Source organism: Gymnoscopelus braueri (assembly GCF_963280865.1).
Source record: "Gymnoscopelus braueri genome assembly, chromosome: 11".
Classification (NCBI taxonomy): Eukaryota; Metazoa; Chordata; class Actinopteri; order Myctophiformes; family Myctophidae; genus Gymnoscopelus; species Gymnoscopelus braueri.
The window spans coordinates 55350751-55374427 of NC_137613.1; the positions used below are offsets into that span (position 1 = coordinate 55350751).

A 23677-nucleotide genomic window follows, 5' to 3' on the forward strand; every position below is an offset into this window, starting at 1 on the left:
AGTGGCACTAATCGCGGACAAGATAGTTTGAGGGAACAATGAGGGGTTCCCCAGGGCTCTGGACTTGGTCCTGCTCCTGTCCTTCCTATACACCAAATGTCTTAAATTAAATTAGCCAATCTCTAGGTTGTCCTCGGACAAGCCTTCCAGCGGCGTCTCCAGTCATCTTGAACCTCCGTACATACTGGCTAGCTCACCAGTAGTACTTTCCACCCCTGCATCTTAAGTATTTCCATGTTGATAGGTGTGGGACGCTCTCACGATGTTCGTGTTGGTTCCCACAGCACAAGTTTGGCGCTGGTAGCTCCTATTCTACTCGCCCTTGGAATCCCCCCCCCCCTTCATACAGATGCTTGTTGGTAACATCCTCATCCACGTTGGTGTTTAGTACTGCACACAGCGTTCTGGTGTAGCATCCCGTTATGGTACTGGCTTCAGGGTCCAGCATTCACAGCCATATAGGAGAATGGCAGGTAAGAAGCTGAGCTTTATGTCAGGGGAGGTTGGACTTTCAGAATCAAGAATCAGGACTGGTCATTGCCATTCTGTCCCAGTGCCAGTGAGCGCTTTCCTCACTTTAAGGTCTATGCTCTGTCGAATTGACCCATGAGCCAGAAATGGACCCAAACGGAACCCCTGTTAATCTCAGAGTTAAATAAACTCTGAGGACTGTGCAGTGTATATCGGGGATCCCAGAGATTAAAACATAAATAAATAAATAAAATGATATCAAATGGGGGTCTATGGCCCTAACGCATGTCAAACTGGGGGGTCCTTGAAATAAAATAAAAAAGGTTGAGAACCACTGCCCTACAGCATTTGTAGGTACTGTACCCCAGTGAAATCCTCTGTGAAGGCCTGTGGACTGAACTGTACTGTACAACTAGCAGGACTGGGACAATAGCCGCATTACCGCAATATGGCGGTTATGCGATGCATGGTTTGAACTCATAAACACTTTTTTTTAATTAACTTTTTTTTTACACTGGTGGAATTTACCGCAGTGCATATGGTGCATGTGTGATATGAAATGTAAGCTTACAGAAACACAATAATTATTCAGTTATCACTGACTGTCTTCCAGCCTATATGTTCGGGATTGTGGGGAAATTACGCCTGTCAGTTGCTTGTCGCTTCACCATGATTTATTTTGTTTGCGATTGTAAATTATTCCTCAGCTTGAGTGATTGATACCTACAGATAACAATAACCCATTCAGCATCTGTGTCATTTTACATGTCTTTAGGCTATTCAAAAATAGCAGATATACAAGCTCATATCGCGCTATGAGATTGTAGATCTGCTATTTCTTTTTTTATTGTCATTTTATACATTTTTTAGGTTACTGTACTGGAGTATTTCCAATTGTCTATACTTTTACTTCTTCTCAGAGACAAATATTGTACTTTTACTCCACTACAATTATTTGAAAACTTTAGTTACTAGTTACTTTGCAGATATAAATTATTACACTATAAAACATACATTAACCACTTTAGCCCTATTTTATTCCTAGGCTATTTGAAAATAGCCAATCTACAAGCTCACAACGTGTCACGATGCAACGCGTTGTGTGCTTGTAGATCTGCTATTTTTAAACATTTTAGTACTTTTACTTTTGGTACTTTAAGTACATTTTGATACCAATACTTTTGTACTTTTACTCAAGTAAGTTTTTAATTCCGTACTTTTATTGTAACAGAGTACTATTGCAGTATTGATACTTTTACTTAAGTAAAACATTTCAGTACTTTTTCGACCACTGCTCACATGCACTTGCACATATGCACATACAGATGCATGCATGCATGCATCTATGCATGTGCGCAAGTACACAGGAGCGCCCGTCTACACACACGCACACAAACACTACCCCATTGCAGGAAAAAAACAAAAAATCTCTTGTAAAAACAAACGATGTAGTGCTGAATCTGGAATATCAAACCATTAGCACTTTGTACACAGTTCTGCAGCTATCTGCAGTGGTGGAAAAAAAAGTAGGTAAAAGTATCAATACTGCAATATAGAAATACTCTGTTAGAAGTAAAAGTCCGGAATTCAACATTTACTTGAGTAAAAGTACAAAAGTATTGGCATCAAAATGTACATAGAGTACCAAAGGTAGAAAGTACTCATTATGCAGAATGTCCCATTTCAAGTTTTCAAATGTATAACAATCTTTTGAAAATAGCAGATCTACAAGGTCACAATGTGTCGCATCACGACGCATTGTGAGCTTGTAGATTGGCTATTTTCAAATGGCCGAAATGTATATAGGGCTGAAGTGGTTAATCTATGTTTTGTAATAATAATCAAAATCTACAAAGTAACTAGTAACTCAATTTGTCAAATAATTAGTAGTGGAGTAAAAGTACAATATTTGCCTCAGAGATGTAGTGGAGTAGAAGTAATAAAAAGTATTAAGAAGTATTAAAAATTAGAAATACTCAAGGAAAGTACAAATACCATTTTTTTAAACTTAAGTACAGTACTTGAGTACATGTACTTAGTTACTTTCCACCACTGGCTATCTGCAACCAAACACCCAAGACAATGGCAGGCTCCAAAACCCAAGGGCTCCTGTATGCGTAACACTGCGACTACTGCACAATGAAACCAGCTGCAGACCAAGATATTGAAGGATCTCACAGCCCAGACATTAACCATTAAATGGAGTAGTTCACCCAAGAAATTACTTATGTTCTATCAATTACACACCTCATGAAGCCTTGAATTCATGGAGAACTACTCCTTTAGTCATTTCATTAACTCTAAACCCTCATTTGGCCTCAAACCACATTTCTATAGGCTAGAATGTCCCAGCTGCGTAGTTCATTCATTCAGCCCCAGGGTTACTCATATGGATATGAATATGAAGCATCAAGTGACGTTGAAAAAGTACATAAATGTTCTCCAAACACAGACATTATCAACATGTTACTCAATATCATAAACGACAGAGAGTCACATACTGTACCTGACAGAATCGCAGTGATGATTTGTTTATTTTTGGACAGTTCTCATATGACGCGATCTAAGATGAACCTATGGTAGAGTAACCTGACTCCGCCAGATGGGGGCAGTATTGACTTCACAGTACAGCCTCCATCTGGACTCGCTTTGACAGTAGAGCTGCCCGCACCACTGCGTGTTCGAACCAATCAGCGGCTGCTAGGGGCGGGATCATCCAATCGCCAAGTTTTCACGTTTTCTTTAGATGTATGTGTAATCCTTCTTCTTTAGCCGTTGCTAATGCTTATCATAATTTTTTGTAGCAAACCATAATGTTACTTGTTAATCATTATACTCGGATTTGGAGTTTCCATCGTGCTTTGCAGAGCATACCGGTGACAACACGCTATGACAACTTGATTGTTTTACCATTTTGAACCATTAACCAAAAACGTTCGTTATTATCAACAATCATGGATATAACTGCCCCGACTTCTAACTTCTGTCTTGAACTTTAATGTCACGTTTGAGCATCCGAATGTGACAATGCTCCAATTATTTAGTGCCATCTTGTGGCGAGATATTTTTTTTCACTTTGTTTGCAATCGTCGGGTCAGCTTGGGTTTTATTAGACCCGTCATATCACTGTCAGAGCCCCGAGCCAAACGGTACCGGTTCCGACCCTGACCCGGAGTCACGTCTTGTGAATGGATCTGTGACCGAGCTGGGTCCGGGTCGGATCGTGGGTATTTCGGGGGTTGGGCTTACCCGAAGACCTCTACCCTATGGTATTTTCAACAGAAAAAAAATACTTCCGTGACCCTAGGAGTGGCGTCAGGACTTTGGTACCCTATTCCAGTGGTTCTCAAACCTTTTCATGTCAAGGCCCCCCAAAATGATATGCATTTGGCCGTGGACCCCCATCTCAAATATTTAGTTCCAGGGACCCCCAGAAGCAAAGATTAGAGTTACAAATGTTCGCTTAAAAAAAAATATATATTCAAAGGTTTGCACAAATGTTCACGATTTTTCAATCAGATCTACAAGGCTCATAGCGCGGCACTCGGTGCCGGGCTATGAGCTTGTATATCTGCTATTTTTGAATAGCCAAAGTATAAAAGGTTAAAATTATTGTGATGCTATAATAACACATTTTGCTGGGGACCCCCTGGAACCCCCCCAAGGACCCCTGGGGGTCCCCGGACCCCACTTGGAGAACCAATGCCCTATTCTACTGGACAAACAAAAAGACATTCGCAGGACAGTCCAGAAGATGACAAATCAAAATGCAACAGAAACACAATCCTATTCAAATGTCTTTATTTGGTTTTAGGCGCATGGAGAATGTAGACAACGAAGCAATGGAACCATGGCAGATGACAGACAGCATGTGAGCAGACCTGAGAAATGTAGCCCGGCTTTATGGTGTAACTAAACATGTTAGTATGCTTAAACCCATTTAATCCAACCTACAAAATGTCTATTGACACATCATTCACCTACTGACCAGGCTACGGTCAAAGAGATTTTTATGATGTGTGTGTATGTGTGTGAATATGAACATGCATAATAATATTATACACTAAACAATAGTTTCCTATAGGACTTAAACCAGAATGACACTTTGTTAGAAGTTTGGGCTGTTAGCCTACCTACTCGTGGCGTAACTCCTAATATTGAGATGTCTTCAATAGTTGCTTTGTTGATTTGAAACCGATCCCGAAATCATTTGTGATGTTTACACATTGGCACAATCTGCCAGTGGTGGAAAAAGTACTCAGATATTTTACTTCAGTAAAAGTAGCAATACCACAATATAAAAATACTCCCAGGCCTAGTAAAAGGCCTGGGTTCAAAATGTTACTTGAGTAATGGTACAAAAATATTGGTATCAAGATATACTTAAAGTACCAAAAGTAAAAGTACTAAAATGTTTGAAAATAACAGATAACAGATACAAGCTCACAACGCGTCGCGATGCAAGCTTGTAGATCGGCTATTTTCAAATAGCCTACGTATAAAATAGGGCTATATCTGCAAAGTAACTAGCAACTAAAGTTTTCAAATAATGAAATGTAGTGGATGTTCAAAGTATTGAAAATTGAACATACTCCACCAAAGTAAAAAATACCTCAAAATTGTACTTAAGTACAGTACTTGAGTACATTTACTTAGTTACTTTACACGACTGCAAACTGCCATGTTTGCAATAAAAGACTGAATAAAATAACTGTTTCACCTGCGCGATATAAGTCAAAGGAGCGACTAATTTTTGGATTCATTTCTAATCAGTGGAGCAACAGAGAGAGAGACATGTCACCAATATTAAGCGTCACATCATGACAACAACTGCACAACCCAAACCACAACCAAAGTTAAACAACCAGCACTGCTGGTAGTATTATGGCTATTATTGGCTTAAATCACCCTGTGCATAGATTCTGGTAGAAAAGGCGGGGGGGAAGAAAGGAAAAAAAACTCTATGTTAATTGGTACAAGGGGTTAAATAAATAAATAAATACAAATAAACGGATAAGATGAATGCGTTGTGAATGGAACAGTTTGGTTTGCTCTGCGTCTGTATCTCTGCCAGGTTCCTCTGCCTCCTAAACATTTTGGTCTGAGATGAAAAGAATTAAAGCCTTTCCATTCATCTGTCAACGGTTTTAAAGCTTTAGGTTTTCGGGCTGACTATTACACAGCAGTGGAACGCATCGTTTAAAGCATCATAATATGTCATGGAATTGGTTCTATTAGCGGTTGGTTTCTAGCATCCCCTACACACAATTATTATTTTTTGTTCTTTCTCCTGCTTCAGCAGGCCTTCAGGACAGCCAGCGAGTTTCACATAAAAACCAGGCAAACCTAGAGGTATGATTAGTTGAGCTACTTCAGCGCCCCCTCTGGTGGAGAGAGTGACATACGCACAGCACAGCACATACAGTACTCTACAGCAGCATTACAATAGGGCATAGCCGTGGAGGCCATTTTGTGGTTCCGCTGATAGAAAACCCATTCATATTTCCCATAGAGATTTCTGAAAATATGTATAGTAATTATTTTAAGCCTGGAACCAAGCCATTCAGGCTCCTGGTGAATCAGGACCATAAAACATTTGATTCTGTGTCAAAAAAATAATTCAAAACCGCAACAAAAAGGGTATTTATTAAATATAGTATGTAATTGACACAGAATCAAATGTTTTAGCGTCATGATTCCCCAGGAGCCTGGATGGCTTGGTTCCAGACATAAAATCCTTTATATAAATATATTCGGAAACCTCTATGGGAAAAATTAATGGGTTTTTATATCTGTGGCACCACAAAATGGCCACCACTGCTATGCCCAATAGCTTTTTTAATCGCTTGGCAGCTCAACTTAAAGGGGTATTTCACTTTAAAACACTTCCGGGGTCATTTTAACAATCTACTCTGACATTTAATTGCGTGCACCCCAGACAGTTTTAGAAGAACGGTATCAGTAACCTAGCCTGGTAAACCCTCCCTCCGGAAATCTCATTTCTATTTGATTCCTGGAGTGAGTCTGGCCTGATCCGCCTTTCTGCAATATTGGCTGTGTATGCCAAACGGCCGAGCCTATCAGCGTCGTCGCTCATTGTTCTGTGATTGACAGCTTACGTTGGCCAATCAGGTGGCGAGTTCGAGTGAGCCCAAAACACGAACGGCAGCCATCTTTTTCTTGTGCGGCCAATTCTCCGCTATTTTTTTACTTCAAAAAGCTCTCTAACTTCTATTTTGAGGCACGGAATTTACTTATAAGATATCGTTTGGATAGAATTTAGTTGTTTAACTTCATATATGTGGTCAATTAATCATGACAAAGCCTATTTAAAAATAAAAATTTAGAGAACCGGTAGGGGCGGGCATTGACACCATTGTATCCGAAAAAGGCAACCCATTTTGGGTATGGCTGTCTCAAAAGTCCCGTAGCGTCACATTAAGACTGGTGAACTGCTGATTGGCTGAAGGGGAAAAATTATCATTGGCTGAAGGGGTTGTCAGTCAACGGTATTACTCCCGCCCAACTCCAGCACAGCCAATATTGCAGACAGGCGGATCAGGCCAGACTCACTCCTGAAATCAAATGGAAATGAGATTTCCGGAGGGAGGGTTTACCAGGCTATCAGTAACCAGAACCAGGCACACAAGTTTTTGATATAGTTAAAATGGAGTATGAATTTACAATGGGGTTTGTATAGGAAGGGGTCATGTCATATAAAATTAATATCAAATATCTAAATATTAATCAAGCATCTTCAAAACTGTTTGGGGTGCACACAAAAGCCAGAGTAGACGTTAAACTCGCACCTTAAGTGTTTTAAAGTGAAATATCCCTTTAACCACTTAAAGTCAATACTGCAGGTGTTTTCAAAAAGGTTGTGTAATTGTGTAATTAATCATAATCCAATTTTTTTTCCATACATTTTCTAAAACAGTGAAAATAGATGATTTATAAGCTCACAACATCTTGCAATGCGACACGTCGTGAGCTTGTATATCATCTGTTTTAGCCATTCGACACTATCGTACGATCAACAATAAAATAGGGTTTAAAGTGGTCACCTGAACTCAGTACCTTTTTGAATGTCAGTGAAACCCGCTGTGCCTAAACACCTTCAAAACATCATCAAATCTAACACACATCCTTACACATTCTACTGGAAAATAATACAAAAAACACCTCGGAAAACATGGGTCAGGAATTCAAGAATTAATAACAATAATATAATATCAACAAAAATAAAAGAACATTAACATTTGTTTTGGCAATGTCTCCTGTGCACAGCAGAAATAGACAAATCTAGACAAACCTCTACACGACTCACGCTACCGAAAAATAAGTATTTCAACAATCTCCCACATACATACTGTATATAAATGTTCCCCTCTTGTTATCATATTTCATTCCTGTGAGAAACAAAGTTGGGAGTTAAAACCAGTGGTGGACAAACGTACTCAACCCCAGTACTTGAGTCAAACAAAGTACTCAACTCCAAGTGAAAGTTGTACTGGAGTTCTTGCTTTAGTATTTAAGAGTACAAATTACAAAGAACATTTAATATGCATTGCTGTATAGAAATGTAGACATTTCCGAAGATGTTCCGGGGAGTAAAAAGGAGAAAATAATTAAATAATAGTGAAAACAGCAGATCTATTTTCACTATTTTGGAACTATGGCTTAAGTGCTTCATTCATAATGTATTTTTCCCCTTTACTAGAAATGTACTGGAGTCGAAAGTACAATATTTGTCTTTGAAAAGTACTGGAGTGAAAGTCATAAGTATCCAAAAATACAAATACTCAAGTAAAGTACAGATACTCAAGTAAATGTAGTCATAGTTACTGTCCACCACTGGTTAAAGCCCTGGTCAGGCTTTGGCACTGCAAAGTTTTTGAATAAACCTTTCAACACTCATTAATGGCTCAGGTTCAACCTTGAGGACAATATGGCTTCAAAAGACAACCCACTGTTTTGGTTTGTGAAATAAAACAATACAAAATATATCCCAATGTTTCATCTGCTAATACAATTCAGCATGGTGGACAGTGTGATAACACACCTTGGCACAGTAGATATGTCCTTTGGTCAATAGAGGCCTTCCACACAAATATATGCCACTGCTTTTGATATTCATTTTTATGTCTGGTAGGGATATGTCTTATCTTAGCTTATGGCCAGACTGAATGAAATACATGCATTTATTTTGTCTGATATGCTTGGTATATATGTTTGAATAATATTACAAATTAATTACGTGGTTATGGAAATCCTCCCTCTGTTCTTTTTTTTTACTTTTTTTTTTTTTTACAACCCCTAGATATGAAATATACTGTAGAAATAAACATTGAGTGGCTGATTACTGGATCTTGTAAATAAGTCAAAAGCATTCTCCTCTGCACAGAAATGAGGTGTTTACTTTGGGAAGAGGTTGCTTTGGTTATAGGCAGCCATGCTGGGTCTCAATTGGGTAGCCCCATTATTTAAAAAAAAATGTGAATAATAATTTTAAAGCTATAACGTGGTGTTCCTCGTGCCACTATTGTCCTCAAGGTTGTCATTCTGTCACACGTACACACATGTTATTACATTCACATACACATGTTGCTGTGCTTTGGTTATGAGAAAGTGTCGTTAGACGCTAAAGACAATGAATGTTAAAACTTGTAAGAGGTATTTGGTCACAAAATTCTTTCATCAAAAAGATAGCTAGTTATTTGGCAAAGTTTCAGCTATTTTCAAAAAAGAGTAAGCGAGTATTCATTTTTTTTGTATAGAAAATCTTGAAAATATATACCATTTTCATTTGGATACTCTTTAAAAGTAAAACGTTATAACCAACCAAAATGTGAACGTTCCTTGTCGAAGGGGCAGACCACGGTTTACAAGCAAAAAGGACTTGTACATAATCTTTAGGAATGAAATCATAAGGAAGTTTTTGGCTTATTAGGTTCAGTTAAAGCACTTTTCATAGTGACCGCCCCTTAAAACAGGAAGAACATAAACTGAGAAGCAAACATAGTTTCTCTTAAAACAATGGCATGAAGGAAAAACAAAGAAAACCGTCAAAACTCTTACATCTTTGGGTACCATAAAGCTTGGTTTTCATATAAAAACTTTTCTATAATTTTTTTTGGATAGGCTGACAAGGCTTTTTACATTGGAAACTGATGCCAGGTCAATTCCACGAAAGAATCACCTTCAAACTTTCAAGGGAAATCCGTATAGCCACCAACTTGGCATCGGCAAGTTTCCCATGGTGACCGATTTGGCATCTGGAGAGTTTCACGTGACAGCGTGGCCTAAAACAAACCACCTATTTGGCCTTTGAAATGTGTGTGCAGAGAAAACAAGTGTTATATTTAAAGATGTCGGCTTGTTGTGTTTGTTGGACCGCGTAGAAAAAGCCAGAATCCACCTCATCCCATGGGACAGGTCATTGGATGGGAGAGGCATTCCTTAAGGTCCGTGTTTTCCTTGAGGTACCAACGCAGCACATATTTTTTTCGGTTCAACATTGGTGAATCAGGTGTGGTTTTTTTTGTTTTTTTGTTTAAAGAAACGCGAAGAGGCAACGCGTTCGGGTCGACCTCAGCTCGCTTCATGACTTCTGCTTAATTCAAACTCCGTCGCACAACGGTTGTCGCTTACCGCCAAGAACCGATCTTTAAGTTAACAACGCTTAAAAGATCACTTCCTGTCGGTTGTACTACGTTTGACAAATTAAGGCTTCAGAATGACCATGAAAACGTCATTCCAGATCATTGCTCTGTGTTTTCTTGTGCACCAAGAAATATTTGAAGCTCCTCCTTCAAAAAAAAATAGACAGTCTATTCATGAAGAGGCGAGGCGGAAGCTTTGGCAGAGCTAAGCGCGGACATGACCGCGAACGTATGGCGTAACGGCTGGGAGCAGGATCAGGGGCTCAAGGCGAGCGTGACTGTTGAGGTTCCGCCGAGGTTCCACTCTCCATGGGCAGTCATCCAGGTGGACACTCGTGACGATGGCCATCGTTGGTGGCTCTGGCACAGGGACACTGGCATTGGCACAAGTCCGGGATGTTGATGTTGTCATTTTAAGGGTAAAGGTTTCATATATTTATCTTTTTTTTTTTTTTTTGGCTGAGGTAAGCTAGCACAAGCAGCATCAACAGGCTAATGTTAGCCTCGCCTATGGCTCACGCATTTTCATCAAGACTGAGGTAGCTATCTTTGGAGGTATGCAGCTTTTGGTTGTAGTGGCTGGGGGGGAAATGGGGAGGGGGCAGGGTGGTGCGTAAAGGGATTGGTTGCTTTAGCGGTTCCTCCAGATCGACCCTCCTCAAGGCTAGCACGGTGATAAAGACAATCATTTCACCTCCAATAAGGCTATATCACAAAGGCCGCTCTGTTTGTTAAACTGAAGGCAAACTCTAGTCATGACTCAAGCAGTGAGTTGGAACTCATACAGGGATATCTTTGCTACCTTACGGGCAGTGCTGTAAAGGTTCTGTGTCTAAACATTCAAGTCCCCATTAGTTTAAAATATTTGGCATCATTTGGGGCTTCACATTATCATGCAGTTGTCACCAGAAGGAGGCCACACCCAAAGGAGAACATTTTGGTTACGGGAGGAACTCTCCCTGGTGACATAACACGAATAGGTTCTATTATTTTTTGGGGGATGTCGAAATTCCAACATGACAGCATTCGTTCTTGAGGGAGAATACTTTTCCCAAGGCGTGGGTGTTTTTTGCATACACACATGATGTACAGGCAATAAAGGCAAAAAGCTTTGGTTTTGAGGTGGGTGGGGGTAAGGGGAGTAGGGGAGGAGGGGAGTGTGAGACAAAGCGACCAGAATTAAGCGCCAATGTAAACGTTGTAACGCGCTGAAATAGACGATTAAAGCTCACAATGAGCTTATAGGTCGGCTTTTTTCCAGTCCACGACGCCATCGACGCAACATAAATTAGCAATGACTCGTGTCTACTTCGTACTAGGTGGCAACGTCTCCGTCAGGTTATAGGCTCTATGCACAGCAGCCATATTGGAAAGAAATTGGGCCTCTTCCATAGCTACTTTCTGCACAGGTGTTACCAATGCAGGGACCCTGCAGGGACCCTCATGGTTCCTTGAGGGGGTTTCAAATGGCCCCTTGGCGGGTGTGTAACTCTGAGAGTGTACAAATGTGTGTGTGTGTACACTCTCAGAGTTATGAGGGTCCACTGTGCTACACCAAATGGAACAGAGCCTTAATTAGTATCATTGGTAAAACCTGTGAAGTAAGGAAGAGGCCCAATTTCTTTCCAATATGGCTGCTGTGCATAGAGCCTATTACTCAAGAGTTTATTCTGTACCCGGTCGAGGTTCAGAACAACTCAGTTTTACCTGGGGGAGCGACAGAGGGTGGGGTGGGGTGGGTTTAGGGGGGTCTGTGTTTGGGTAGGGTGAGGTGGAGGAACCAATTCAGACCACTTGCGGTGGAGGGAGGGCGGGAGGCGGGGGGGGCGTTATCATGGGGGTCAGTGCTTAGCCAGTGCCTGTGCCAGGCAGACCACCTGGTGAGGAGTGCTGCTCGATGAGGACCTGGCACTGGGTGGGGGGGCACGCTGCCGGACCACCGTCCTGGGGTATAGATGGACATGCAGAGAGAGAGAAAAGAGATGGGGGAAGAAAAGGAACGAAGAAGTTTAGAGACTTTTTTCTGTCTCCCCCGAATAGTGACTAAACCTCGTAACTGGCTGAGTAAACAACAGAAATCCCACTATGTAGCTACGAGTCCTGCAGTAAAGGGCTGTCCACACCAACAACGATGCATTGAAAGATAACTATACTGTAGATAAGTCGTTTTTAAAACACTCATTCTAAGACACAGCTATGACGACAACAAGAGTGGTGAACATGAACCAATATGTCACATCATTTTCATTTGTGCTATTTTCCTACGACAAAGAATAAAATAGGGCTTAAGTGATCAAGGTTGGCATTGCTGATTGCTGATTCCAATTCATATAATTAGCAGTGCCTAATAACTGTTAATAATAACTATGGTGTTTGAGCTCGACTGAAAGGCTACCTGGGGAACCAGATCCACTCGGGAGCGCAGCGCTGCGTCCTTGGGGACTCCATTGTGTCCCAGATGTCCCCCGTTGTCCCTTGGCACAGACCAGCTGTCCTGAGTCCCCTTGCTACAAAACACACTATAGGGGACACACAGGACAAACTTTGACATCCACACAGCTCCATAAACATATAATGCCAGTCAACCATATCAGTCCCAGAGACTTCTGTTTACAACCTCTGCTTTGCATAGGAAGGCATAGGAAGTGTGAACCATCCGCTACGTACATGCAAAGTGCAACGATGGCGTTCAATGGTTTTTGTACACGATTAGAACCAGTGGTGTAAAGTAACTAAGTACATTTACTCAAGTACTGTACTTAAGTACAATTTTGAGGTATTTTTTTTTACTGGAGTATTTCCAATTTTCAGTACTTTTACTTCTACTCCACTACATCTCAGAGGCAAATGCTGTGTTTTTACTCCACTACAATGATTTGAAAACTTTAGTTACTAGTTACTTTTCAAATATAAATTACGATATTATGAAACATAAATTAACCACTTTAGCCCTATTTTATACCTAGGCTATTTGAAAATAGCCGATCTACAAGCTCACAACGCGTCGCGTTGTGAGCTTGTCTGCTATTTTCAAACATTTTAGTACTTTTACTTTGGGTTTTAAGTATATTTTGATGCCAATACTTTTGTACTTTTACTCAAGTATCATTTTAAACACAGGCCTTTAACTTGTAACAGAGTATTTTTATATTCTGGTATTGCTACTTTTACTTAAGTAAAACATTTGAGTACTTTTTCCACCTCTGGTTAGAACCAAAATAAAAGCACTTGTGAGAAGTGAAGTAGAGTGAATCAGCAGACATGCTGTGATGTAGCCCAGTGTTGACTTTGTCGACTAAAACTATGACGGAAAATGTTCGTCGACTACCTTTTTTTCACTGAAAGCAAAAAAAAAAACTAAGCTATGATGACAAAAAACTATGACTAAATATACTGACAATTATTAAACAAATAAAAACTAGATGAAAATGTTAGGGAGAGACTAGTGGAGAACAGATCCAGTAGAACTAACACAAGTCATTTTATGCTTGGCTGCGCGCAGGTGTCATGCTCCGAAAATATTTTAGGCACACAGTTCAGTACAAATCAAGCATTACGACGCCATCACAGCCCGCCAAAACACATTTTAAATTAACTAAATCAACTGTAGATTTAGTCGACTAAAATCCTATGGTATTTAGTCAACTAAAACTAGACTACAACTACAAAATTTCAGGTGACTAAAATATGACTAAAATGTAATGGAATCTTATTTAACCCATTAAGACCGGGAACACATCATAGCGCGACATAGCGAGCACATCATAGCGAATGAACTTGTAGATCTGCTATTTTTGAATAGCCCAAAGGAATCTAAAATGATACAGATGCTTTCCTGGTCTTAAAGGGTTAAAAGACTAACTCCATCAAAATGTGCTGTCAAAATGAACAGTGGCGTAGCCTCTCACCTGCGTCGGTAACCCAGCATGAGGAACAGAGCACAGAAGATGATGCAGGCCACGCCGATGTGAATGCCCACCACGATGCCACCCAGAGAACCCTCTCCGTCACGGCACTGGCACGGCGCCTTGGCACCTGGCGGTGGAAAAGAGCAGTTATAGGAGGATTTCTGGACTAAATACCAGTGGTGGAAAGTAAAGTGCATGTACTCAAGTACAATTTTTAGGTATTTGTACTTTACTTGAGTATTTCCAAATTCCAATGCTTTTACTTCTACCCCACTACATCTCAGAGGCAAATATTGTACTTTTACTCCACTACAATTATTTCTAAAACTTTAGTTACTAGTTACTTTGTAGATTTTGATTATTATTACAAAACATACATTAACCACTTTAGCCCTATATACATTGCGGCCATTTGAAAATAGCCGATCTGCAAGTTCACAATGTGACGCATTGTGAGCTTATAGGTCTGCTATTTTCAAAATATTTTTATACAGTTGAAAACTTGAAATGGGACATTCTGTATAATGAGTACTTTTACTTTTGGTATTTTAAGTACATTTTGATGCCAATACTTTTGTACTTTTACTCAAGTAAATTTTTAATTCCGGACTTACTTACTTGTAAGAGAGTACTTCTACATCGCAGTATTGATACTTTTACTTAAGTAAAAAAAAAAAAAACTTTTTCCACCACCGCTAAATACCGGCAAACAGACTCATTGATTCATTGATATTTTCTTTGATTATAAACAATGGCAAATGGAAGTAATTGTCAGCAATTGCCAAAGATTTAGGCTTTCAATTGCTCCAGAGGCATGAATGGCAGTATCTGAGAGCGGCTTCACACTATGGTCCCGGGTGCGCACCCCGGACCACATGGCAGATGTTGTGGTAGTGTGAACGTAGCGAACCGTTCCCCGTAACGCATCACCGTACCGTACACGAAACCACCTTGGGAGGTAGTCTCGGGTCCGATTGCTGCGGAGTCGGGAACGGAACGTGGCAGTGTGAATCCATCCGTACCAAGAGAAGGAAGTGGACTGCTAATCATATATCATTTATATATTTTTTATAATGACGCATTATTTTAGCTGGGTTATACCTTCTCATAGTTCTACTTGAATGTTGACAAGAAATAATAATCCCGCTAGTGTTTGAGTAGCGCGAGCCGTGAAAAATAATAAACAAAAAACATATGTGTGGCGAACGTATTTATAAGGATAAATACACCAAGGATTAGTCTGTGACGTCTACTGCTAAAATACCAAGGATGAGTCTGTGACGCCAATATCATATTAACAGACAACGTTACATTTCGAGGTTTCAAAGACCAGTGCACACACTGCTTTGGTTGTGTATTGTTGATCTGTTGTTATTATAACTCAAGACAACGTCAGGAACACAGTCAAACTTTATTATTCACTCTAGAGTGACTTTTCTTCTGTGAATGACATTCTCTCTTCCAAAGCCCCATAGTCCACAGCGCCCCCATGAGGCACATATTTACCATTACTGTTAAATGAAATGGTCTCGAGTCTTGGCCAGTGTGAATGCTGGCCAGCCAAGCGTACTCGGGAACGGTTTGATTCAAACGGACCCAGTCTGAAGCCGCCCTAAAATGACGTTGCCAACATTAAAGGTAGAAGGACGGTCTTAAAGGTGTGACAACACACAGGTTCAAATAGAAAAATAGCAAAAGTGGCAGACTGACAAGTCGCGTTTCGAGCTTGCAGATCTGCTACTTTTGATGCCTTTCTGTGACGCTGTGGTATGATCAAGCAGGACATTAATTTACAGGTAAAAACACATAAAGTTAGAGAAGAATTATGGAGATGAGAGGTTTCTGCCCCGACAACAACGAACAGCTCTAAGTGGGTAGACTCACCAGTGTTCTGGGCGCTGGTTCCATCTTCTGCCAGTGACACCAGCCTCTTAGAACACTCACTCTCACCGTTACCGTTATAAGCCACCAGACACACCTCATACACTGCCCCAGGTTCTGTAAAAACACACACATTATAACAATTGTGTCACCTTCCTTTTCAAGTTTTTCAGGTAAACAGAACAAAATTATATTTCTTAATAATTAAAAAAAATTAAAAAGTCTAAAACAATGTACAGTATGACTATTGACATACAAATAACGCTGTATATCAGTTCAAATCCATTGTAAACCTGACTAAGGCCAAATTATTTGTGGAGTAACTGACTTACTCCAGACTTAAGCCAAAAAATTTGCCTAAGTCACATTGTCTTTCACTAAGGCAACATAAAATGGCACACTCTTGACATAGAGGCCATTATACAATACTACTACTGGGTGGGAACAGCATGGTCTTTTCAATAAGGATGTATGCCATTTCATCATGAGGTGGCCAGTGTCATGAAGAGCTGATTTAGGCAAAAATATTGCTTTCCTCAAAACGTGACTTAGGCCATTATTTTAAGAAGGTGACGATTATATGCTTAGGTTGTCACAATTAGTATATACTCGCCCGATCGTCAATTATTTGAGATAATCACGATTATTTTCTAGAATCATCATAATTGCTTCCATGTTGAAAAATGTGCATTGAAACATGAAACAAAAACAAATAGCAGAAATAGCTACTTGCTCACAATGCACCGCGATGTGAAGCGTTGTGAGCTTGCAGATCGGCTATTTACACTATTTTTTGAAAATAAAAAAATATATATATATAATTGCTTTGAATATTTAAGTTTTTTTTTGTCAATAACGTGAAGCTTGTAGATTGACTATTTTCTGCGAAGATATTTCAAGATAGTTGACTCCGGTTAACTAGGGTTTAAGGGGTTAAAGTATTGGCAAATTAAATAATAATTCTGTGGAAACTAATACTGTGATACAATAATAAACAAGCTGTGCAGCTCTGGAAGAAAAATGAACACTGAACACCCTTAGGTGATAATATGTTCAATTATGAACATGAAAATATTGTATTTATTTTATGCATTTATTATGAGAGCTGCTTTTTGTTTTGTTAAATAGTATTGTTTAATATAATATAAACTTTATTTATATAGCTCTTCTCAAAAACAGGTTTACAAAGTGCTTCACATACAGCTGTGGCCAACATAAAAAAATAAAATAAAAATATATAAAGGCAATTCAATGGCGGAAATTAAAAACAAAAACAAAAAAACAGAAAAAATAAGAGTGAAAGCAGAAACTAGCTGTCCATTCCTTCTAGCTAAAAGGCATTGTATAATAATTTGTTTTTTTAAAAACTTTTAAAAGGTGGACACTAGTGATGTGCGGGTCGGGTTTTTTCATGACCCGCCCCGCCACGGAACCCAACCCGCCTCAACCCGCCCCGCGAACCCATATATAAATCTATGACTCAACCCGCCACGCGACCCGCGGTGGGGAAAAAAAGATACGATTTATATGCTCTTTTAAGTACCCAAAGTCGCTTTAAATATCTACAGTAGCACAACATTGTCATGGGCTAAATAAACAAGCATGTTTTTTTTTATTGTGAGAGCGGCTGACCCGCTCACCCGCAGCCCACACAATTGCCTCTGAAATCCTGACTCGACCACACGCGCCGCGGGTTACGGATCGGCCCGCTCATCACTAGTGGACACTAAAGTAGCCGGTTTAATTTTCAGTGGAAGTTTATTCCACAAAAATGGAGCCCTAGCAATGAATGCCCTGTGGCCTTCCGTTGTCCTTGTCCTGGGGAGGCAAATATTGTACTTTTACTCCACTACAATTATTTGAAAACTTTAGTTACTAGTTACTTTGTAGATTTTGATTATTATTACAGTAAAACATACATTAACCACTTCAGCCCTTTGTATATTTCAGCCATTTGAAAATAGCTGATCTAAGCTCACAATGTGTCGTGATGCGACACATTGTGAGCTTGAAGATCTGCTATTTTCAAAAGATTTGTATACATTTTGAATTTGTGAAATGGGACAGTCTGCACAATGAGTACTTTCTACTTTTGGTACTTTAAGTACATTTTGATACCAATATGTTAGTACTACTCAATTACATTTAGAATTCTGGACTTTCACTTGTAACAGACTACTTCAACATCGCAGTATTGATACTTTTACTTCAGTAAAACGTAGTACTTTCCCACCACTGTTCACAAGGACAGCTGGGGGTTAATGGTTTGTTGAAGGTAATTCAGTGCTTGTTATTGAGGGAGTGAAAACTATATTAGTCTTTACATTGATCCTATTGGATTGACAGGAGGCTCACAGCTTGTACAGAGCTACCGGTACAGATATCCATCCAACCTTTGCTTAAAAAAAGAAAAAAACTCAGCTCTCCTCTAATCGAACATCCATTGATCAGATGATTAGAAGGCAGGTGTCTGTTTTGTTAAATCCCTCATCATGTACAGTTAAACCAGTGATGGATTATGCTGTGTTTATCTGACATGCATGCACAACACAGTTTCTGCTTGAAAGCTGGTACCTGCTCGTCTTATATCCACTCTAACCACCTATTTGTTACAATTATGCAATAGCAGGCTGGATATTAAGTGTTGATTAGGGATGGGATAATTATTTATATATTTTTATTTTTATTTTCGTACATATATATATATATTTTTTGGCCAGGGCAAAATTTGCATCCAAACCCTGCCCATAGTAACATAGTTTTAGAGGATGCCTAGTATGGGTGCAATGATGTTTCTGTTCTGCGTTAGCTTGTCATGCCATGTTAGCCTAATTGTACAAGGCTGGTAGGCTTGGCTACACAAGAACAAATAATCGAATATTTGTTATTAATATTAATAGCACAATACCTGTGGGCCTTTTGACAATTTTGAATTGCGCGGTACCAATTTGGAGCCGATTTCCCTTTTATTAGATCTACTATAGATCTACGGCGCGTGAGCTTGTAGATCTGCGGCACGCAACTTCAGTATAAATCCCCCTTGATTCTCTATTGATCCTATTGGCTGTATTGATTTCCATGTCTCTAAACAGAGATCAATTCTAGGCTAAGATGGGGGTCATGCTGGGAATTAAGTCAATGACATCATGTGGTCATGACGTGATCGCCAGACTGATGATCGTGTGATCACCGGCAGTTGCAGGTGTTTTCGAGTGAAAATCAATGATCAACAATTGGAAGGGTGATGTTGAGATGAGAAAATCTGCTCAGTCTATTGACACATTTTGGGTAGATGCTGATTAGAGCATGGGTCTTCAACAGGGGGTCCGGGACCCCTAGGGGGTCCACAGAGTTACAACAGGTGGGCCGGCAAATCTTTTCGTGATAAGAACTTTTTTTTTACACTAACCACTTGAACCCTAGAATCCCAATTCCGAGGAGAACATTAGCCAAAAATAGCAGATCTACAAGTTGGCACTGTGTATTAAGACGCACAACGCGTGATTATAACTCAACTAGACAGGGATCAACTTGATCCACAGTTTACTGATCCAGTCTAAACCAATGGTTCTCACATTTCGTTTTTTCATATCAAAGACCCATATCCAATGTTTGTCCTGATGAAGGTCTAACTACCAAAACGTCGATTTAATAAAGAGCATCCTTTTTGCAAGTTCCAGACAGTGTGCAGGACCTTTTCCTTTGATTTAATATCATAGATCCCTTTTTCTGAACAACTGGACCTTCCTGGTTGTCCTACGTACCTGTTACCAACCTTTGAGGTGTACATCGGCCTTCTTTTGAAAATATCAAAGACCCCCAAATTCATCTGTATTTGTACATCTGAAAATATTTTGTGGCAGGGCTTTGGGGTTTGTACAAGATTTGTGCTGTATTATTTTTTTTGCTTGTAAAGATTGGCAGTTGCGGGTTGCTGTATTTGGGGCTTGTTAAAGTGCAGTTACTTATATGGGCTTGTTTCCTAAATGTTGTTTAAACCGGTGGTTCTCAAACGTTTTGAAGAACCCCCAAATGTCTTCGCGGACCCCCATCTGAAGACATTTTGTGCCAGAGACCCCTGTACCAAATTTGTGTTGTTAAAATGTTTTTAAAATATTTAAAATGTTCTTACACGCACGCACGCACGCACGCACGCACGCACGCACTCACGCACGCACGCACGCACGCACGCACGCACGCACGCACGCACGCACGCACGCGCACACACGCACACACACACGCACACGCACACGCACACGCAAACGCACACACACTCACCGAGCAGAGAGAGGGTGTGCTCGTTGGTCTGGCGAGCCAGCTGGACGGGCCCCTGGTAGTCGGCGTGGGGAACCCTGCGGTAGGACAGTCTGAAGCCCTGGGTCTGGCCTGCCTTGGCGGGGAGCTCCCACAGAACCTGCACACTGCTGCTGTTCAGTACCTTGGTGAAGAAGGTGGGCGCGCTGGGTACTGCACACACAGAAGCAAAGATTTGAGTTACAAATGTTGGTTTTAAAAAATATATATATATATTCAAAGGTTTGCACAATCTCCACGATTTAAAAAAAATGGCCTAAGTCACATTGTCACACTCGGTGCCACGCTATGAGCTTGTAGATCTGCTATTTTTGAATAGCAAAAAAAGTATAAAATATGGATAAAGGGGTTAAAATGATTGTGATGCTTTATTAACTAATTTAGCTGGGGACCCCATGGAACCCCCCCAAGGACCCCTGGGGGTCCCCGGACCCCACTTTGAGAACCAATGCCCTCGACCCCCACTTTTGAGAAGGACGCCGCGGTTGCAAGCGGGCGCTATAGGGCATGGCAGTGGCGACAATTTTCTGGTTCCATCGTTCCAGACCCCATAGATTTTTCCCATAGAGATTTCCAAAAATGTGTATCAATTATTCTAAGCCTAGAACCAAGCCATCCAGGATCCTGGTGAATCATGACCATAAAAGAAACAAGACCAGGAGACCTGGTTCTGCCAGACCGAGAATGATTAAGCTTTTAAGCTTTACTTAATTACATACTTGTGACATAATAATGATGTCATGACTTTTTTTTGGCTGGGGCCGGAGGACAAATGGACCATGCCCATGTATGGACGAAACAGGTACAAAGCCTCATGTAAGCCCGACCCCTTGGGTCTGGCAAAAATCACACCCAGTGTGAAGTGGGCGGTGTGTCTCGCTAGCCAATCACAGTGCTGAATAGAGTCAGCCAATAGAGTCAGCCAATCACAGTACAGCTAGGGGTTTACTAATGAGCCAATCACAGTACAGCTAATGAGGTGTCCCAACCCCACTTATAGCGGCTACACCGCGGCTACACCGCCCAAAAATAAACGCAAAACAAAGGGTATTTATTCAATATAGTATATGATTCACCAGGATCCTAGATGGCTTGATTCTAGGCTTAAATTAATAAATTAACATAAATATTTTTGGATGGAACCAGAAAATGGCCGCCACTGCTATGCCCTATAGTGAGCGGGTGGTATATACGGGTGGTCTCCATACCTCCTCCTAGTGTGGTGACCACCACAGTGCTGCTCTCTTGGCTGGCTCCCACCGGGCTGTAGGCCTTAAGGTAGACTTGGTAGGTGGTGGCAGGGTCCAGGCTGCTGAAGTCATGCTGGAACGTGCTTTTACTGACCGCCTCCTGGAGCTCACGACTGTCCGGCTCTGAAAACACACGTTTGTCTTATTATATACATGTGAGGACATTAACTCTTTAAGACCGGGGAACAGATCTCATCATTCATTTTAGATTGTTTTAGCTATAACCATTATTTAAAATGTTGGGCTATTCAAAAATAGCAGATCTGCATTTATTTATTTTTTAATCTTGAAAATGTATGCAAATCTTAGATTAGAAAAATATGATTTTTTTTTAACTCAAATCTCTCTTCTTTTTTCTTTTCTTCCTTTTTTTTAACTTATGTTGCTAGATATCAGTGGTTCTCAAACTTTTTCATGTCAAGGACCACCCATGTATTTGTCCGCAGACCCATCATCTCAAAATATTTGAAGCAAAGATTTGAGTAAAAAATGTATATATATTCAAAGATTTGCACACATTTTCACGATTCTTTTTCAAAAATAGCAGATCTACAAGCTCATAGCGCGGCACTCGGTGCCACGCTATATGAAACAAACAAACAAAAAACTACTTGAAACAAAAACTATATGAAACAAATTTTTGTTTGTTAAATATCAAATAATAAAAACGAATATCACTCACTTCCCTTTTAATAGAAGATTAATTGGGCTTAAAGGGATATTTCACTTTAAAAAAAAACGTTTGGTCATTTTATCGTCTACTCAGGCTTTTGTGAACACCCAGAAGTTGCTTGAGTCAGTATTTAGATAATTGATATTAATTTTATCAGACATGCCCAGGTTTGTATAGGAAGGGGGCGTGTCTGATAAAATGAATATCAAATGTCGAAATACTGAATCAAGCAACTTAGAAACTGTCTGCGGTGCTCCCAAAAGCCTGAGTAGACGATAAAATGACCTTTTTTTTTTTTGTGAAATATCCCTTTAATTAGGAGACCTATTATAAACAAAAGATGGCAGCATTTCTGGATGCACATTTCCCCCTTTAGGGACCACAGACTCACCTCCGATCTTGCGGAAGTGCAGGACATATCCGATGATGCCGTCGGTCACCTCTGGGGGCGGCTGCGTCCAGGTGACCTGCAGGGCGCTTGTGGACAGGGGTCCGGCCGCCAGGCCCTGCGGGGGGGCGGGCAGGTCTGTGGCCTGAGCCACCGCCAGCCGGGCGCTGGCCTGGTTGGTGCCGGCGCTGTTCTCGGCGATGCACTGGTAGATGGCCTCGTCCGTGGAGGTGATGCGCGTCACCGCCAGCGTGCTGTGCGAGAGACAAGAGCATAAGTCAGCGGCAGTGGTGAAAAAAGTACTAAAATGTTTTACTTAATGAGTAAAAGTATCAATACTGCATTGTAAAAATACTCTGTTACAAGTAAAAGTCGGGAATTCAAAATGTACTTGAGTAAAAGTACGGAATCAAAATGTACTTAACAGTACCAAAAGTGAAAGTAGCCTACTCATTATGCAATAAATTATAAATTGTCAAAAAATCTTTTGAAAATAGCCGATCTACAAGCTTGTATAGATCGGCTATTTTCAAATGTCCGAAATTTATATAGGGCTGAAGTGAGTAATGTATGTTTTGTAATAATAATCAAAATCTACAAAGTAACTAATAAAGTTTTCATATACATGTAGTGGAGTAAAAGTAGGGGAGAGCCGCCAAGATTGTAACGCGTCATGGTTGCAACAAGCATGTTTTCTCATAACGTCATCACATCAGTATGTGACCAGTGCTGTAATGAACGTGCCCAGGAAGTAGGAAGTATTTTCATCCAGACTAGAGAAAGTTATCGCAGAAAAACTGATTTATCTTAAAGTTAGTAAAAAAAATCACCTTGAGTATCTTTGGTCTACAAATCTTTCCTCTAATGTTGTCGAGCTAAAATCCACATGGTTATCTGCATGTATCTGTTCTTCATCAGTTTACATCGTTTTATTACTCTATGCACGTTAGTTCTGTTCTGTAAACAAAGCCAAAGCAGTGGAGCACAGAGCGACCCGATTGTAACACCCATCTGTTTAGGTGTAATCAATGGATTTTCCCTTGGAATTTACTCAAACTGCCATCCCGGTGTTTCAAATTGTAAGGAGACCAGATCAAGTTGAGACCGCGTCTACTGTCGTCCTAGTAACA

The 23677-nt window shown here is 40.3% G+C and overlaps 1 protein-coding gene across 1 annotated transcript in view; it reads right to left on the bottom strand.

Moving 5' to 3' along the window:
- Positions 1 to 11981: 11981 nt before the first annotated feature.
- LOC308095743 (immunoglobulin superfamily DCC subclass member 3-like) overlaps positions 11982 to 23677 on the bottom strand; it is a gene marked incomplete at its 3' end in the record, with an annotated part of 34488 nt that continues 22792 nt past the window's right edge. The window contains exons 7-13 of the mRNA XM_080442782.1: positions 22551 to 22801; positions 21445 to 21609; positions 20201 to 20389; positions 15926 to 16039; positions 14042 to 14168; positions 12529 to 12652; positions 11982 to 12077 (exon numbers count right to left, since the gene is read on the bottom strand). Coding sequence (XP_080298908.1) covers positions 11982 to 12077; positions 12529 to 12652; positions 14042 to 14168; positions 15926 to 16039; positions 20201 to 20389; positions 21445 to 21609; positions 22551 to 22801 — 1066 coding nt within the window. The remainder of the gene's footprint in view (positions 12078 to 12528; positions 12653 to 14041; positions 14169 to 15925; positions 16040 to 20200; positions 20390 to 21444; positions 21610 to 22550; positions 22802 to 23677) is intronic.